At 48.8% G+C, this 14764-nt stretch overlaps 1 protein-coding gene across 5 annotated transcripts in view; it reads left to right on the top strand.

Annotated features, from left to right (window-relative positions):
• Window positions 1-3417: 3417 nt before the first annotated feature.
• KDM2A (lysine demethylase 2A) overlaps window positions 3418-14764 on the top strand; it is a 150144-nt gene continuing 138797 nt past the window's right edge. For 2 of the 5 annotated variants that reach the window (XM_063728058.1, XM_024255093.3), the window contains exons 1-2: window positions 3418-4236; window positions 5445-5569. In XM_063728058.1, coding sequence (XP_063584128.1) covers window positions 5528-5569 — 42 coding nt within the window. In that variant the 5' untranslated portion in view covers window positions 3418-4236; window positions 5445-5527. Of the gene's footprint in view, window positions 4237-5444; window positions 5570-10708; window positions 11048-14764 lie in introns of those variants that run through there. The other 3 variants (XM_024255094.3, XM_024255095.3, XM_054525557.1) reach the window with 2 other exon arrangements.

Below are 14764 nucleotides of genomic sequence, written 5' to 3'. Positions count from 1 at the left end.
AAGAGAAAAGAAAAGGGTGACTAGATTTTCACTCTCAGCATTTGTTGAGTCTTAGCTTTGCTCAAAAAGGCAGTGATTTATTAATATCTTATTAAGGTGCCAATTTATTCCAGTCAGGGACCCTGTTCTCAATGCCTCTAGAATGCATTTTTATTTCCTTCTTCCCATATACCATTGTCAGGGTTCAAGCCATAGAGTTCATAGTTGGGGAATCCCCCAAGCTCTATTCTCCCTGCAAATGGCTGTTTTAGGGCAATGCAGCCTCACAGATCCGTCCTTGCCAATCAGAGCCACTGTGATGGAGGGCGGAATCACTAGCCATCTGTCTACCTCTTATCTCACCCTGTATATCTGCTCTGGAATATTAACAAAGCCTGCCTGTGGAGAAACCATTGTGTATATCTGTTTAAATGTCCCATTCCCCCAACGCAGACTAGTTAACAAATGGTTTTCTACTGGAAAAGAGCTGGCTGCAATCTGACAAATCTTGCTCTACTGGCAGTCCCATTCAAAATAAGTACTACTATTATTGTTCTAGAGCCTTTTTTTGGGGGGAGGGCGGGGGGATGGAGTCTCACTCTGTTGCCCAAGCTAGAGTGCAATGGCGCCATCTCAGCTCACTGCAACCTCCACCTCCTGCATTCAAGTGATTCTCCTGCCTCAGCCTCCCGAGTAACTGGGATTATAGGCATGCGCCACCACGCCCGGCTAATTTTGTATTTTTTTTTTTTTTAGTAGAGACAGGGTTTTGCCATGTTGGCCAGGCTGGTCTTGAACGCCTGACCTCAGGTGATCCACCTGCCTTGGCCTCCCAATGTGCTGGGATTACAGACGTGAGCCACCGCGCCCGGCCTGTTCTAAAGCCTTTCTAGGTTTCTCCCAGCATGCCCATCTGAATTAAACTTGCAGGTATCTGTTTGCCAAGGGTGTGCAACTCACCTCCTTGAGGGTTAATTACTTAAGGGGGTCTGAATGTTAAGAAAAAGGGCAAGACCAAGTTGAGCTACTCCCAGAGACTTTCTCTTTGCCGCCAAGTATTCCCTGGGTTATAAGGGTGAGTGGGAAGGAAATAAAGCTGTTTATTTTGCAAATAGCAACAAGGCCCAACACTTAATCTGACAATGGCAAAAGCTTTCTCTCCTGCTTAAAAAACAAACAAAACAAGCTGCCGACATTTTCTACAACTACAGACAGCCAGATGCCTATGGGACCATATCTGGTAGCACCAGTGTGAGAGACTGCTGCTTTTAAAATATATTTTACCATAGTTGGAAAGATTTAAAGAGGCTTTAGATCTGATACAGTTTCTGTGATTATCTTCTTCGTATCAGTGCTCTGAAAATCTAAGAAGTCTGAACAAAACTGGTATCAAAGACTATTTCCCAGTGACTAGAATGCAAGAGGATGATATCTTATTAACAAACCTTTTTTGCTGTTTGTGAGATGTTTCAGTCGGCTGTTGGAGTAATTATGCAAGCTCTTTAACCTTTCTATACTTCAGTTGTCTATCTTTAAAATGAATATAGCGCTAACAGGCACTTTAGCTTGTCTCCTAAGGATGTTGTGAAACAAAGCAGAGAATGTCTGTACAAACTCCCCAAGTTCTGCATGCAAAAAAACCTTCTGTGGTAATAAATAATAATACCTTGCATTTACGTAGCGCTTTTACCTTGGAGTTCAAGCCTTGATAGAATTAGAAGGTATCATTATTTTAATTGTCTCGCTAACGTCCTCCTGAAAGAGTTGATGGCTGTTTATGCAGGTTATATGATTCACTCCATGCCCTACCTCTCTGCTCCATTCTCTGCTTCCAGGAGTCAGAGCTTCAAGAGTGGGAAACCAAGGCAGGGAGAAAAAGATTTGTGTGACACCGCTCAGCAAAGGCGTAGTGGAGCCAATAGTGCCAACCCCGATGTGTAACGCCCCAGCCACCGTCCTTTGTGGGATTTAGAATTTAAACGGGCCCCAGAGCAAGAGATTGGCTGAGGAAATGCCCGGATCGCGGCTGGGCTGCTCGCATGGCACTGCTCGGGTACCTCCGGCCGGGCTCCGTCGACGTTCGGAGCCTGCTGGCCCGTCGGGCAGCTGTCGGGCCGCGGGAGTCGGTCCGTGGGCAGGGCCGGCGCAGCTCGGGCAGCCGCTGCCCTGTCGCTGACCCCCGCGCGAAGCTGCGCGCACCAACAGGAGACATCTTCCCGGCCGGGCCTCCAGCGCCCGCCACGGCCCGGGGCGGCAGGGTCGGCCCAGGGACACGGGGCGGCCCGCGCACCCCTCCGTGGGGGGCGCCCCGACTCGCCGGGGGCGGGGTCACGTCCCACCCGGGCCGCCGGGGGCACCGGCGCGGCGGAAAGCTGAGCGTGGCCGAGGAGCGGGGGCTTCCTGGGCCACCTCGCCAGGCGCCTCCGGCCGGCGGTGGGCGCGCCGGCCGCCACCGCCCCCGGGCCGTCGCGGAGACCGCTCCTGCGCCTGGTACCTGTGGACGCCCTTGTTAAGCGCCTGCAGCTCCCCCGGGGAGCCGAGCCCAGGACAGACATGCTACTCCTGTTTCCTGCCCCTTCGGAGCGACGAGCAGTGGGTGAGGCGGGGCCAGGCCGCTGCAACGAGGAGCCCCCGGGCCCAGGGCAGACGGGCCCCGTGGCGGCGGCGCCGGGGCCTGCCTAGGGATGGCGGGCAAGCCGGCCTCGGCCCACCGGCCGGCACGCGAAGGGAGGGCAGCCGGCGGCCATGCGCCCCTTCCCTGCGCCCTCTCGCCCTGGGCAGGCCTGAGCCGGGAGCCCAGATCCCGCGGGCCCAGCCCGGCGCCCTGACCCCGGGAGACCCTGCTTTGAGGCGGGTATCGGTTGCCCTGGCCCAGGCCTCCCGGCCCTCAGGTTGTGTGACTGTGACGGGCCGCCTGGGGCCAAAGGCGGTTGAAGGGAAAGGGGGCGCAAGTCTCCCACTGCTTGGGGGGGGTGATGTGCTTTGTGGGGGGTCGGGGGTCACCACCCTCCCAGGGGGGTGGGGGAGGGCGGCCGGCGCAGCTGGCCGCGAGGGGCGGGGTCACAGAGGCGAAGTGTGTGTGAGGGTGTGTGGGGGGAGGGCGCGCGGAGGAGGATCGGTGCCCTGCGCGCAGGCGCGAGCAGCCGGCCGGGCCCGAGCCCTGGAAGAACGCCGACGGGGAGCGGGGGCGGCGGGCCAGCGGGAGGGCGGGCGGGCGGCCTGACGCGAGGGGGCGCAGGGAGCCGCGTCGGCGTCGCGGGGCGCGGGCGATTCGAGGCCGACGCATCCGCGCGTGCGCGCGCCGGCGGTGGGTCCGCGTTAGAGGGGAGTGACGCGTGCGCGTTCACGCGCGCCCGGGAGAGCGGTAAGAAGCGCAGGGAGGCCTGAAGGGGGTGGGGGGGTGGAGAGGCGAGCTGGAGGAGGGGTGGGGAGGTGGCGCCTGCGCAGTGCGCCTCGGAGGAGCTGTGTGTATGTGAGAGTCTGACGGGTTCAAAATGGCGGCGGCTGCTTCAGCGGCTCCTCCTGTGTGAGGGAAACAACACCCCTCCCCGGCAGCGGCAGCGGCGGCGGCGGCTCGCGGAGCACCTTCCCAGCGGCTGGGCCTGTCGCCGCTCTGTCTTTCCTGGGCAGGGGGCGCTCCGGGAGGAGGGGCAACGCCAGGGGGCCCATCCCCCGGAATCCCTCCTCTGCGACTGGGGAGTAGCCGGGGGGCTCGTCCCGCAGCGCGGAGCCGGAGCTGAGGGGGAGACGCGAGGGGAGCCAGGGCCCCCATCCCGGCGCGCCGCGCCGCTCCCGCCCTGTCCGCCCCCCGGGGCCGGGGCCCGCGTTCCGGGGGGCCGGGGCGGCGCGGGGAGCCTCGGGCCGGCCGGTCTCAGCTGATCGGCCGCTGCTCCCGGAGGCGACCAGCCCCTGCTGGCCGAGGGCACGGCGAGGAGGGCGCTCCCTGCGGCCGGGGCCGGCCCGGGGCTCGAGCCCGGGCTGCTGACCGCTGGCCTGGGGGAGGCGGGGGCGCCCCGGGCTCGGCGCCGAGGGGTCGCGCTCCCCTCTCCTGACGCCTCCGACTCCCGGTCTCCAAAGCCAGAAGAGGAGGTTTGATTCAGCAACTGTTTGCTCCCTTTTCCTGGTCGCTCTGACCCTCTCTGGTTACTGGGTTGATCCACGGAAAAACCGAAGACGACGTTTGGGATTTAATTATTCCTCTCAGCTTTGGAATCTTTTACTTCTCACTTGGACAAGAACTCAAGAGCAGAATCTCCGGTGAGTTTCCCCCTCCCCCCCTCATTTGGAAGTTTGGTTGACTGTGTTATCCAAAGACTGAATGCAAAGTTTCTATTTCTTTTTCCAATGGGTGAACCATTGAAACGCCTTTTCCTGGGGGAGCCCGGCGAGATTCGCCCTTTTTCCTCTCCGGCCCTGGCTGCTCCATGCCCGGGCGGTCGTCGCCCAGGGGGTGCAAGCACGGTTTCCCTCCCGACTTCGGGCCAGGGCTTCCTCCGGGAGGGCTCTGCCTCCAACTGCTCTGCAAACTGTGTCATCGGGTCCTCTGGTCTCGTAGCAGTTTTGAAAGGATGTTGTTAACGTGGCTGTAATGTAGTGACAAAAACGGGGGGAACCTGCGTTCTCAATGGAAGCCATTATCCACGAGAATATTTAGAAAAAAGGAAACCCTTTCTTGGTATTACGGATTGACCGTCGCGCCGGCCGGTCTTTTATTTAATTTTTGGACAAGATGTGTTTTCCTCGTATCCATAGATGCAATCGTTTATTTTATTACTTTATCCAAAAAGATCAGATGGAATTTTGGTCCTTGATTTGCACCTCTGAAATTTGTTTCAGAGTTGTGCACATCTTGTGTTGGGGTGGAGGGTAGGTTTGAGAATAAGATCCGGCGAGTCTAGAAAGGAAGGCGACGATTGTGCACGGCCTTACAGGAGGGGTATGGGAAATTGTTTTAGGGTCATTTAAATCCTAATTTTTTGTCCTCTTTTTACATATTCAGTCTGCCCTTCTTTCCTTTAGTTTCTGATTACCGGTGAGAGAGAACTAATTTGGTTAGGATCTGGATTAGTTCAGTGGTGCTTCACCTGGTCAGCTCTCTAGAGATAAAAGTCCTGGGCTTTTTTTTTTTTTTTTTTTTTTTTTTTTTTTTTTTTTCTCTTGCTGATGCTGCCACGAAGGGGATCCTTGCTAGTTGTAATCCTGTGGGGAGAAACTGGTGCTGTGGTCCTTCCACAAGGAACTGAAACCAACATCTCATTTCGTCTAGGCCTCCGACAGTTGTAATGTGATTAATGTTGAACATAACATGGAACCACTTGCCCAAGAGCAGAAAGGTCCCAAACTGATGAAGAGGAACCTGATTTTTCAGAGAGCCTTTAACACTTACCTTAAATACTCCTTTCCGTGAACAGAAAGCACAAGTTTGAGAATGAGTTCTCATTTCTGCTTATATCATTATTCTTCAGTGTTGCAATCTGGTTCCTAAGGAGGAAGAGGAAGGCAGCCCTGGAGTGGTTTCTTTACAGTAATTTCAACAGAAGAGTGAGAGATGGAACCCGAAGAAGAAAGGATTCGTTACAGCCAGAGATTGGTTAGTATTTTCTCCCCCCACCACACCCTCTAGTTTTGAAGTAGGATAACTATTTTGTTTCCAGTTGTGAATATACTGTGAATCTGTGATTAAAACTTTTCGGGTGACTTTTGTGTGCACCAGAGGAGGGGGAAAGGTGTATTAATATCGAATTTGGCTTTTGGCCAAAAATATTTTATATTTTATATATTTATCTTGTTTGGGGATGGAGTTATATGTAGCCTTTAGCTTTTATAGAAACCATTGTATACGACAGGATTTTGTGGATTACAATGTGACAAAGATTCCTGATTTTATAGTACTGACGTTGTAATACATCTAATTAAGTTAGATTAGAATATAAATTTTGGGGGCAAAGCTGTTTGAGGAAGGATAGTACAATACGTTTCTAAGATTTTGTTGTCCCAGGATTTGTGACTTGGAGCTGGGGAGAACTATGGATTATTTTCTTTTATTTTATAAATTAACACTTTGGTAGCTTTGAAGGGTTGTTGGGATTGATTGAAGACAAGTAGGTAGAATACTGGATGCTGATAAAGTTCTGTGTTTTGGGAGGAATGTATGAGATAGATCTTGTTGAAAGAAGTTTTAGACATGATTTGAAAGGATTAGCTTATATCTGTATATGAACACTTGGATCCTTTAAGCCATGCTTCCCTTTTAAGGTTTCCCTATTGGAGTTTTAAGAATTCAATTTTTGTTTTTCTTAGCCAAAGAGAGCTTTATTAATAGTCTCACAGTATTAATAAAAATTTGAATTTGTGTTTGAAGAGTGGGCTGTGAGGAAAGACAGAATTGTATGTAGTATGTGAAATTTGCTGAACTGAAAGGCCTAGAAGATTACTAAAGGAATTTATGGTGGTTTTATTTGGCTCTGCATTTTAGACTGAATTTAGAAGAAAAAGAATGGTTCTCTAATACATTTTCTAGTGATCCTTACTCTTTTTGAGAAAAGACTTCTTTATTATTTATTTATTTTTATTGAGATCAAATCTCACTCTGTCGCCCACGCTTGGAGTGCAGTGGTGTGATCTGAGCTCACCGCAGCCTCCACCTCCCGGGTTCAAGTGATCCTCCTGCCTCAGCCTCACAAGTAGCTGGGACTGTAGGCACGTGCCACCACGCCCAGCTAATTTTTGTATTTTTAGTAGAGGACAGGGTTTTACCATGTTGGCCAGGATGATCTCATGATGCACCCACCTTGGCCTCCCAAAGTGCTGGGATTACAGACGTGAGCCACCGCATCTGGCCATGGCCTATTTTTTATTTTTATTTTTATTCATTTATTTATTTATTTTTTGAGACAGAATCTGGCTCTGTTGCCCAGGCTGGAGTACAGTGGCACGATCTCTGCTCACTGCAAGCTCCGCCTCCCGGGTTCACGCCATTCTCCTGCCTCAGCCTCCCGAGTAGCTGGGACTATCAGCGCCCACCACCAGCCCGGCTAATTTTTTGTACTTTTAGTAGAGACGGGGTTTCACCATGTTAGCCAGGATGGTCTCGATCTCCTGACCTTGTGATCTGCCCGCCTCGGCCACCCAAAGTGCTGGGATTACAGGCGTGAGCCACTGCGTCTGGCCTTTTATTTTTATAGACAGGGTCTTGCTCTGCCCAGGGTGAAGTTCAGTGGTGTGATCATAACTCACTGTAGCCTCAAATTACTGGGCTCAAGCAGTCTTCTGTTCCAGCCTCCTGAGTAGCTGGGACTACAGGCGTGTTCCACCATGCCAGGCTAATTTTCAGATTTTTTTTTTTTTCCTTAGTGACAGGGTCTTGCTGTGTTGCCCACGCTAGTCTTGAACTCCTGGCCCCAAGCAATCCTCCCACCTTGGCATCCCAAAGTGCTGAGATTACAAGCGTGAGCCACAGAACCTGGGTTTGTTTGTTTGTTTTTTGTGACTGCTAGAAAGGTTTGGTGTGTATTGGGAAATACATATTCAGCATGCATATATTCCGGTGAGCCTAATTTCAGAGATTTGTCTTGTTCCCAGTTCATATGTTGAGATTATAATTCTTTATCTCTAACTTTGTAGAAATTAAGCATATCCGTAGTAGAATATTATATCGTTGGGATTTATTTTTATTTTTACATTTCTTGAATTTAACTTTTCTTTGGGAACAGAAAAAGAGATGATGCCATAAAACTCCTTTCCCAGGTAGTTATTGCTATATGGAATTCACTTTTATCATGTCAAGTTGTTAGGTAGATATCTAAGGAATTTTGCAGTCCAGACTTTAAAGGAAGAGCCTTTCCAGCAAGCAAAACTTTTAACTTTTTTTTTTTGAGACGGAGTTTCACTCTTGTCACCCAGGCTGGTGTCCAATGGCATTATCTCTGCTTACTGCAACCTCTTCCTCCTGGGTTAAAGTGATTCTCCTGTCTCAGCCTCCCGAGTAGCTGAGATTACAGGTGCCTACCACCACACCTGGCTGATTTTTGTATTTTTAGTAAAGAATGGATTTCACCTTGTTGGCCAGGCTGGTCTCGAACTCCTGACCTCAGGTGATCCGCCTGTCTTGGCCTCCCAATGTGCTGGGATTATAGGCGTGAGCCACTGGACCCAGACTTTTGGGTTTTGTTGTTGTTGTTTGTTGGTTTGTTTTGAGACCGAGTCTCACTGTGTTGCCCAGGCTGGAGTGCAATGGCACTATCAGGGCTCACTGCAACCTCTGGCTTCCGGGTTTAGGTGATTCTCCTGCCTCAGCCTCCCGAGTAGCTGGGATTACAGGTGCCCACCACCACACCCAGCTAATTTTTGTATTTTTAGTAAAGATGGAGTTTCACCATGTTGGCCAGGCTGGTCTCAAACTCCTGACCTCAAATGATCCACCCACATCAGCCTCTCAAAGTGCTGGGATTACAGGTGTGAGCCATCGTGCCTGGCTTCACTTTATTTTTATTTTTGTATATATATTTTTTGAGACGGAATCTCATTCTGTTAACCAGCACTGCAACCTCTGCCTCCCAGGTTCAAATGATTCTCCTGCCTCGGCCTCCCAAGTAGCTGCGATTACAGGCGCCTGCCACCATGCCTGGCTAATTTTTTTGTATTTTTAGTTGAGACGGGGTTTCGCTATATTGGCCAGGCTGGTGTCGAACTCCTGACCTCAGATGATCACCCACCTCGGCCTCCCAAAGTGCTGGGATTACAGGTGCGAGCCACTGCGCCTGGCCCACTTTTTTTTTTTTTTTTTTTTTTTTTAAACAAGGTAGGGAGGAGTAGTGGGAAGGAGAGTCAAGTACTCTTGACTGTTGTCTTGGCAAGATTTTTTTTTTCTTTTTTTCTTTAAGTCGTAAGGTGATTGCTACTTGTTGCATACATTAACCCTTAACTAGCATTATGTTTTTTGTTTAATGTGCTATCTTAGCAGTGTTTGTATAAGAGGACACATTATATATTTGGAGATAACTTTCTTTTTCTTTCTTTTTTTTTTTTTGAGACAGAGTCTCGCTCTGTTGCCCAGGCTGGAGTGCAGTGGCACGAACTTGGCTCACTGCAAGCTCCGCCTCCCGGGTTCACGCCATTCTCCTGCCTCAGACTCCCGAGTAGCTAGGGCTACAGGTGCCTACCACCATACCCGGCTAATCTTTTTTTTATTTTTTAGTAGAGATGGGGTTTCACCATGTTAGCCGGGATGGTCTCAATCTCCTGACCTCGTGATCCGCCTGCCTCGGCCTCCCAGAGTGCCTGGATTACAGGCTTGAGCCGCCGCACCTGGCCTGGAGGGAACTTTCTTTTTTCTTTTTTTTTTGAGATAGGGGTCTCTCTTTGTCGCCCAGTCTAGAGTGCAGTGGCATGATCACAGGTCATTGCAGCCTCGACATCCTGGTCTCAAGTGATCTTCCCACGTCAGCTTCCCAGGTAGCTAGGACTACAGCTCTGGCCACCATGCCGGGCTAATTTTTGTATTTTTTGTAGAGGTGGGGTTTTGCCATGTTCCCAAGGCTAGTCTTGAACTCCTGGACTCAAATGATCTGCCCACCTTGGCCTCCCAACAAGTCATTTTTTGAAGAAGAAGAAAAAAAAAATCAGAAATAACTAGTTAAGGGCTGGGTGTGGTGGCTCACACCTGAAATCCCATCACTTTGGGAGGCCTAGGAAGGAGGATCACCTGAGGTCAAGAGTTTGAGACCAGCCTGGCCAACATGGTGAAACCCCATCTCTACTAAAAATACAAAAATTAGCTGGGCACTGGGGGTGGTGGTGCGTGCCTGTAACCCCAGCTACTTGGGAGGCTGAGGCAGGAGAATCGCTTGAACCTGGGAGGTGGAGGTTGCACTGAGCAGAGATTGCGTCACTGCACTCCAGCCTGGGCGACAGAGTGAGACTTCATCTCAAAAAAAAAAAAAAATTAGCCGGGCGTGGTGTAGGGTGCGTGTAATCCCAGCTACTCAGGAGGCTGAGTCAGGAGACTCACTTGAACCAGGAGGCAGAGGTTGCAGTGAGCTGAGATTGCACCATTGCACTCCAGCATGGGTGACTGAGTGAGGCTCCACCTCAAAAAAAAAAAAAAAAAAAAAGGCGGGGTGCAGTGTCTCACACCTGTAATCCCAGCTACTCAGGAGGCTGAGACAGGAGAATCGCTTGAACCCGCAAGACAGAGGTTGCGCTGAGCCGAGATCATGCCATTGCACTCCAGCCTGGGGAAGAAGAGCAAAACTCCATCTCAAAAAAAAAAAAAAAGGAATAATTTTAAAAAATTGTCTTTTGCCAGTTATGGTGACTCACACCTATACTCCCAGCACTTTGGGAGGCCAAGGAGGGAGGATCACTTGAGCCCAGGAGTTCGAGACCAGTCTGGGCAACATAGACCCCCATTTCTCACACAAAGATTGTTTTTCGGCCGGGTGCGGTTGCTTACACCTGTGATCCCAGCACTTTGGGAGGCTGAGGCGGGTGGATCACCTGAGGTCAGGAGTTTGAGACCAGCCTGACCAACAAGGTGAAACCTTGTCTCTACTAAAAATATAAAAATTAGCCAGGTGTGGTGGCAGGCGCCTGTAGTCCTAGCTACTCAGGAGGCTCAGACAGGAGAATTGCTTGAACCCGGGAGGTGGAGGTTGCAGTGAGCTGAGATCACACCACTGCACTCCAGCCTGGGCGACAAAGTGAGACTCCGTTTCAAAAAAAAAAAAAAAAGTTTTTTTTGCCAAGCTTCATTATTTACCTATTACGTGTGGAAAAGAAATGCACCTTTGAAGATGGTGTATATGTGTAGATTTGGAACATAAGCTACACTTTCTGGAACTTGGAACTAGAATATTTTGCAGTGTTGGAGTTGAACAGCTAGGAAATGACAAGGGTGGATAAACAATGTTTGGCTTCTCTTAAACAAGACTTAATTTTTTTTTAGGTAATGAAAATATTAGTGCTTTTGTATATAGATTGCCAGAACAAAGCCAGATCTCTGAGGCAAGTTTGTATACCTGAGATGGTACTCAAGTGGGAGGGATAGAAGCTTCCTTTTGATGCTGGGGTGAGTTGTTCTGAGGTAACTGATTTATTTCTGTATTTCTTTTTCTTTTTGGAGACAGGGTCTCACTCTGTTGCCCAGGCTAGAGCGCAGTGGCATGATCATACCTCTTTGCAGCCTCAACCGCCTGGCTCAAGTGGTCCTCCCATCTCAGCATGTAGCTGGGACTACAGGCATGCATGTTCCACCATGCCTGGCTAATTTTTAATTTTTTCTGTAAAGGCAGGCTCTCCCTGCTCAGGCTGCTCGGGCTGGTCTGGTTCTTTTTTTACTCAGTCTGGTCTTGAACTCCCAGACTCAAGTGATCCACCTTGGCTTCCCAAAGTGCTGGGATTATAGGTGTGAGCCACTATGCCTGGTGTGCTTGTCAATCTTGATGAAATTGAGAGTTTTTAGCACTTTCACCTAGCAAAAAAAATTAAAAATAAGAAATTGAGAGCTTTTCTAAAGGATGTTATTATGTTATCGCGTATTCAATCCTGTTAACCTGTCTTACATATAATTATGAAATAGCTAAATCGTTTATCTGTTCCAAGGAACTGGGGCCACTGAAACTCTGGCAATAGTCCCACCTTTTCTTGGGTTACCTTTGAAAGTGCCTCCCCAAATTCAGCAGCGATTACCAGATTATCTTTTTTTAAATTAATTAATTAATTAATTAATTAATTTTTTTTTGAGATGGAGTTTTGCTCTTGTTGCTGAGGCTGGAGTGCAATGACGCAATCTGGGCTCACCGCAACCTCCCCCTCCTGGGTTCAAGCGATTCTCCTGCTTCAGCCTCTGAGTAGCTGGGATTACAGGCATGCACCACCATGCCCGGCTAATTTTGTATTTTTAGTAGAGACGGGGTTTCACCATGTTAGCCAGGCTGGTTTCAAACTCCTGACCTCAGGCAGGCGATCTGCCTGCCTCGGCTTCCCAAAGTGCTGGGATTACAGGTGTGAGCCACCACACCTGGCCTTTTTTTTTTTTTTTTTTTTTTTTAAGGTGGGGTCTTGCTCTGTTGCCCAGGCTGGAGTGCAGTGGCACTACCACTGCAGCATCAGCCTCCCCAAGTGATCCTCTTACCTCAGCCTCCTGAGTGGCTGGGACCACAGATACATGCCACCACACTGGCTTATTTTTAAATTCTTTCTAGAGACAGGTTTTCACTGTGTTGTCCAGGCTGGTCTCGAACTCCTGGGCTTAAGTGATCCTCTCTCCTGCCTGGAGGCCTCTCCAGCCTCCCCAGGTCCTGGGATTATAAGTGTGAGCCACTGCGCCTGGCCCCGTTCCCACTCTGAGGTCTTTCTGACTGGGAATGGACTAGATAAAATAGAATATTTATTTTAAGCCTTTTTTTTTTTCTAGTATGAAAGTATAATGTTAACTAGAAAAAATTATATGTGGTCTACATTGTTTAATTAGTTTATTTCTAATTATTTTATGAGATTTAGTCTTTAGTCTGTGTTGGTAGAGAGCACACTGGTCTCGTTGTTGCGGCTTCCCTCCTAATAATGTAGGAAAAACTTGACCATTTTTGGGTGATTCAAAAATGCAGATAATGACAGAACTAATTTTTTATTCTTATACATCAGTCTTCCACAGTAAGCTATATTTTGGGACCCTAGAATGAGGATTAAATTTAAGCCCTATTTTCTGTTGTTTTATTTTGCTGAGCACTAATGACTACTGTACTTTGTGTATAGCTTTCCACTAGAGTATAAGCTTCTTGAGAGTTGGGGCTTTGTTTTTGTTTATGCTGTGTGCTAGATGCTTCAAATAGGGCCTAACGCATAGCAAGTGCTGAATAAGTACTTGTTGATATTGTTGAAAGCCCGGATATATGCTCTTCTTTGCTACCAATTTTCTTGAATGCTAGGAGTAAGCCACTAGAGTGGAGGAGGGTCTGGAGCCACTGTGGTCCCAGCTACTCAGGAGGTTGAGGCAGAAGTATCATTTGAGCCCAAGGGCTTAAGGCTGTGGTGAGCTGTGACTGTGCCAGTGCACTCCAGCTTGGGCTACAGAGCAAGATCCTGTCTCTAAAAAAATGAATAAATTAGAATGGAGGACACTTTGGCAGATAGCGATGAGGAGGATATGTGGATATTGGGTCTTGCAGTGTAGATAAGAAACAGAGACCTAAACTGTAACAAATAAAAACGTATGTGTAGCACACATGTCAGACTACCACATTGATGATATTTGGTATTTGGACCATTTAGGACAAATAATAAAGTGTCTAGTTGACTTTAAAAATTTAGTCTGGCCGGGTACAGTGGCTTAGGCCTGTAATCCCAGCACTTTGGGAGACCAAGGCGAGTGGAATGCTTGACTTCGGGAGTTCAAGATCAGCCTGACCAACATGGTGAAACCTCGTCTCTACTAAAAATACAAAAATTAGCCAGGCATAGGCCGGGCGCGGTGGCTCATGCCTGTAATCCCAGCACTTTGGGAGGCCGAAGTGGGCAGATCACAAGGTCAGGAGATCGAGACCATCCTGGCTAACACGGTGAAACTCCGTCTCTACTAAAAATACAAAAAATTAGCCGGGCGTGATGGCGGGCACCTGTAGTCCCAGCTACTCAGGAGGCTGAGGCAGGAGAATGGTGTGAACCCAGGAGGCGGAGCTTGCAGTGAGCCGAGATCACGCCACTGCACTCCAGTCTGGGTGATAGAGCAAGACTCCATCTCAAAAAAAAAAAAGAAGAAAATTAGCCGGGCATAGTGGCACATGCCTGTAATCCCAGCCACCCAGGACGCCGAGACAGGAGAATCGCTTGAACTTGGGAGGCAGAGGTTGCTGTAAGCCGAGATCGTGCCACTGCACTCCAGCCTGGGCAACAGAGACTCTGTCTCAAAAAAAAAATTAAAAAAATTAAAGTTTAGTCTGAATGCTAAGCTCTCCTATTCTTTTTTTTTTTTTTTTCTTTTGTGAGACAGTTTCACTGTGGTCACTCAGGCTGGAGTGCAATGGTGCGATCTCTGCTCACTGCAACCTCCGCCTTCCGGGTTCAAGCGATTCTTCAGCCTCAGCCTCCTTAGTAGCTGGGATTACAGGCGCCCGCCACCCCACCTGGCTAATTTTTGTATTGTTTTAGTAGGGACAGGGTTTTACCATGTTGGTCAGGCTCGTCTCAAACTCCTGACCTCCAGTGATTCGCCCACTTCGGCCTCCCAAAGTGTTGGGATTACAGGCATGAGCCACTGTGCCCGGCCTTAAGCTCTCCTGTTCTAATCCTGCCCTAAACTGTGCCTAGGTTTTGCTGACCTTTGGACAGCCTTAAAGCTGTGAAGTTGCAAGTGATGATGTTTGTGTTACTCTTGGGTCTTGGTTTTGGTTATTAAGTCAAGGAATTGATACATTATGTATATCATGTAGATAGACATACATTCTTTGTATCTTTCTATTTTGGGCGGGTAATGGACACCCTTAATTAGGTTTCATTAATTTTCTCTGTTTATCTCACTTTTGGAATAATACTTTATTTTTGCATTGCACTTTCACATCAAAAAGGGTTAAAATTCAGTAAACATTTATTATATGCCAGATAGTAGGCTAGGTTCTTTCATATATATTACCTTATTTAATTCTCAAAACAATCCTGTAAGGTAGATGGTATAGTTTTAAACCTTGATTTTTTTTTTTTTTAATTGTGGAGAGAGAGGCCCAGGGAGGGGCCATGACTTGCCCAAGATCACAGAGTTGGTAAGAGGTGAAACCAGACCTTGAACTCAGGT

The sequence above is a fragment of the Pongo abelii genome, chromosome 9, assembly GCF_028885655.2.
Source record: "Pongo abelii isolate AG06213 chromosome 9, NHGRI_mPonAbe1-v2.0_pri, whole genome shotgun sequence".
Lineage (NCBI taxonomy): Eukaryota > Metazoa > Chordata > Mammalia > Primates > Hominidae > Pongo > Pongo abelii.
The sequence above is the reverse complement of the archived record's forward strand: the minus strand, read 5'-3'. Positions and strand labels throughout refer to the sequence as shown.